The 3,638-nt window shown below is 69.0% G+C and overlaps 1 protein-coding gene across 1 annotated transcript; it reads right to left on the bottom strand.

The window, feature by feature from the left end:
* Nucleotides 1–748: 748 nt before the first annotated feature.
* PTX4 (pentraxin 4) lies at nucleotides 749–2,733 on the bottom strand. The gene is made up of 2 exons (XM_075059338.1): nucleotides 2,413–2,733; nucleotides 749–2,267 (listed from the first exon to the last, which is right to left on the bottom strand). The coding sequence occupies exons 1-2, from the start codon at nucleotides 2,539–2,541 to the stop codon at nucleotides 1,011–1,013; spliced, it is 1,386 nt and encodes a 461-aa protein (XP_074915439.1). The 5' UTR covers nucleotides 2,542–2,733; the 3' UTR covers nucleotides 749–1,010.
* Nucleotides 2,734–3,638: the final 905 nt, after the last annotated feature.

Here is a 3,638-nt window from a genome sequence, read left to right as displayed (position 1 = left end):
CGCGGCGCCACCGCCCTCACGTGAGCGCTACGGCGGCCGGCGGGGGCCGCCCTGCCCCGCGGCACCATGGGAGTTGTAGTCCCGTCCGCAGGACCCCCCGCCCCTCCCCGGGAGAAGGGGCCGGAGCGCGTCCTCCGAGGCGGCTGCGGGACGGGACGGGGCCGGGCTCTGCCGCGCTGGGGCCTGACACGGCCGTGACAGCGGTGACGGCAGCCCGGGAGGCTGCAGGACCGCTGCAAGGCCTTGCCCCACACCGGGGCCCGGGCACAACCGCCAGCTGTCAGCTGCGGCCGGGCAGCAAGGCCCCGCCGAACCCGGGGAACACGGGGCTGGGGAGCAGCCAGAGCCGGTGCTGCTCCTACTCTCCTGGCAGAGAATTTCGCCGGGCAGCCGTTTGGGAGCGTTTTGTGTGCTTCATGCGAGCCCCCCCAGAGCAGCACAGCTCGGCCCAAAGCTTGGCACTGCCCCAGGAGCCCCTCTGGTGTGGGGCTGGGCACACGGGACAGATGGCACTTGTTCCGGCACCTCTGGCTCACTCACGGTCACGGGCTTTTCTGTGCTACAAATTCCCCCTGGGTCTGACTCAGTGGCAGACAGCGGCAGTGGCAGGGGATGGGCAGGGGTCACCCGCGTGTGACCCAGCCTGGGGCTCCAGCTGCCTGTGCTGAGCAGCTCCTGCCTGGCTGTAAGTGGCAGCGAGCGTTACACTGAAGAGCAAGACCAGAAATAAATGAGGCTTCTTCTCTGCCCGGAGCATTTTAATAGGAACGATGAGGCGGTACATCCTCTGGGGGCAGGAGCTGATGACCCGGCTTTGGGACAGGCCCCAGGACTGGGTCCCACCTCTGGCTACCCCTTTTCCTTTTCCCCATGTCCAGTGGTCCTGGTCCTGAGACACCCCTCTCTGTCAGGTGTCCCATCACCTCAGGAGGATGCAGCTCATGCCAGCATTGCCACTGTGAGCCAGCTGTGAAAGCTGGCAGCTGGCACTGTTCCAGCTGCCAAGCTTGTCACAGGCAGTGCTGGAGGCAGGGACACGCCACCCTCTGCACCCCACCGTGCAGGGAGGCATCAGCCAGCGTGAGGAGGGGGCTGCAGGGCAGCCCCTGGCTGGTCGCCATGCTGGCCACCTCCCCGGGCAGGAGAGCCCGGCTCCAGAGAGCGAAGCCAGCCAGGTGACCCACAAAAGCTTCTGCGGTGCCAAAGTCCCTGCCGGGGTGGTCCTGCTCCTGGCCCAGAACCAGCAAGCCACCAGCGGGAATTTCATAGCCCTGCCGGAAGCCAGAGCCGGCAGCCAGCAGCTGCCTGTCCACGTAGAAACGGTACTGGCCCTGGCCAGAGGACCAGATGAGGCAAAGGTGGTGCCACTTGCCATCCAGGAGCGGCATCACCGGGATCTCCCGAAACTGCCCGTCCCCGATGACGAAGCGCGCAGAGCCAGGGAGGTCCCCACGATGGCTACGCACACCCAGCTTGCTGCCGCCGTCCTCGGTGGCATAGGAGAGGAGGGCACCGAGGCAGGGGGCTGGGGTGGCCAGCCAGGTGCAAAGTGACAGCGCCTGTAGCCCCTGGCGTGGCCCCGGCCCCAGGACAGCCACGTGCTCAGCAGAAGTGTTGGGGAAGAGCAGGACGGCACCGGTGCGGCAGGCTGGGGATGTGGGTGCCAGGTCAGGGGGCCTGTACCTACCCTCTCCTGGCTGTTGGGGGGCTGGCGGCTGCTCCTGGGGGACCGTGGTCACGGTGGGGAGTGCCACTGCCACAGCTTGGGGTCCTGGTGCTGCACTGCGAGGGGCCTCTGCATCCTCCCCAGGTGCACTGCTGGCCCCGCCATTAGCCAACAGCTGGTGCCCTTCCTCCTGCCGGTGTTGCTGCCACCGCCTTGCCTTCGGGCGCCCAGGCCTGGGGGTCCTGGGGGCCACCCGTCCCTGCGGCTCCCACTCCAGCTGGCTGCCCCAGCTCCGGGCAGCATCCGGCAGGCTGTGCGGCTTGGTGCCAGCCTCTACCGGAGCACCCGGTGCGTGGGTGAGCGGGCGGTGCAGCGGGCTCAGGGCACCCACTGTTCCCTCCAGCCTCTTCAGCCTGCGGTGCAGCCGCCGACCGCTGGTGGCCAGGCGGGCAAGTTCGGCGCCCAGGGTGGCCCGGGCAGCGGCAGCCGCCTCTGCCTGCTCCGCCAGCACCCGGAAGCGTCCATCGATGTTGTAAGAGATGTTATAGTTCCTGGCGATGCTCTGGAGATGGTTCAGTGTCACCTCCCGGAGCCGGTGAAACTGCAAGGGAGCGGGGCAAGGTGGGGTGAACCTACACCCCCGTGCCAGGCCCCTGCGGCGCCGCCAACCCCGAGCCCGGCCCAAAACGCCGAATGCCCCCCTGGCACGGGCCGGGCTGCACCCCCTCCCCAACCCGGGCACCCACCTGCTCCTCCAGCCGCCGCAGCCGCAGGAGCGGGGGTCCGGGCCGGGCCCCGTGCCCTGGCGCCTGGGTCAGGGCGTCACGCAGGGCAGCAGCAAGGAGCAGGCAGAGGGGCAGCACTGTCCCCGCCATGCCGCTGCCGGACACTTTCTGCCTGCACAGCAGGGCCAGCCAGCCCTGGCCCCCGCGGTGCCCTCCCCGGGACGGCCTCCACCATGATGAGATCCGCAGCCACCGCTGGCTCGCCCCAGCAGCCGCCAGCACCGGGGCTCCCAGCCCTACGGCCGAGGGCCAGGCGCTCTGCGGAGGCGGTTGGCCCCGGCCCAGGAGCTCCCAGGGGCTCTGGCTGCCCGGGTCAGGGGCCGGGCAGGGGGTGCTGAGCTGTGGGGTGGGGGAAGGTGTGGGGGGACCCCTGGGCGCACGGCCCTGGTGGGCCCAGCCATGCGGGGCAGCTCCCTGAGGGCAGCAGGGGGGGGAGTCTCACGCTAATACGCTCGATGCAAGGCAGGGTGGGCAGGCAGGACAGGACAGTGCAGGCAGGGCAGGGCAGTGCAGAGCGGGCAGGACAGGACAGGACAGTGCGGGCAGGACAGGACAGACAGGGCAGGACTGTGCGGGCAGGGCAGTCAGTGCAGGCAGGACAGGACAGTGCAGGCAGGGCAGTGCAGAGCAGGCAGGACAGGACAGGACAGTGCAGGCAGGGCAGTGCAGGCAGGACAGGGCAGTGCAGGCAGGGCAGTGCAGGCAGGACAGGGCAGTGCAGGCAGGGCAGTGCAGAGCAGGCAGGGCAGGACAGGACAGTGCAGGCAGGGCAGTGCAGGCAGGACAGGGCAGTGCAGGCAGGGCAGGACAGTGCAGGCAGGGCAGTGCAGAGCAGGCAGGACAGGACAGTGCAGGCAGGGCAGTGCAGGCAGGACAGGACAGGACAGTGCAGGCAGGGCAGTGCAGGCAGGACAGGACAGGACACTTGCAGGCAGGGCAGGGCAGTGCAGGCAGGACAGGACGGGACAGTGCAGGCAGGACAGGGCAGTGCAGGCAGGACAGGACACTTGCAGGCAGGACAGGGCAGTGCAGGCAGGACAGGACAGGACAGGACACTTGCAGGCAGGACAGGACAGGACAGGGCAGTGCAGGCAGGACAGGACAGGACAGGACACTTGCAGGCAGGACAGGACAGGACAGGGCAGTGCAGGCAGGACAGGACAGGACAGGACACTTGCAGGCAGGAC

The sequence above is a fragment of the Buteo buteo genome, chromosome 29, assembly GCF_964188355.1.
Source record: "Buteo buteo chromosome 29, bButBut1.hap1.1, whole genome shotgun sequence".
In the NCBI taxonomy this organism is placed as follows: Eukaryota; Metazoa; Chordata; class Aves; order Accipitriformes; family Accipitridae; genus Buteo; species Buteo buteo.
This window is presented reverse-complemented; position numbering and strand designations above follow the sequence as displayed.

Coding starts and splice junctions, on each gene's coding strand:
- PTX4 (XM_075059338.1), bottom strand. CDS start 2,541: ATGGCGGGGACAGTGCTGCCCCTCTGCCTGCTCCTTGCTGCTGCCCTG. Junction 2,268..2,412: donor TGCGGCGGCTGGAGGAGCAG/GTGGGTGCCCGG, acceptor GCTCCCTTGCAG/TTTCACCGGCTCCGGGAGGT.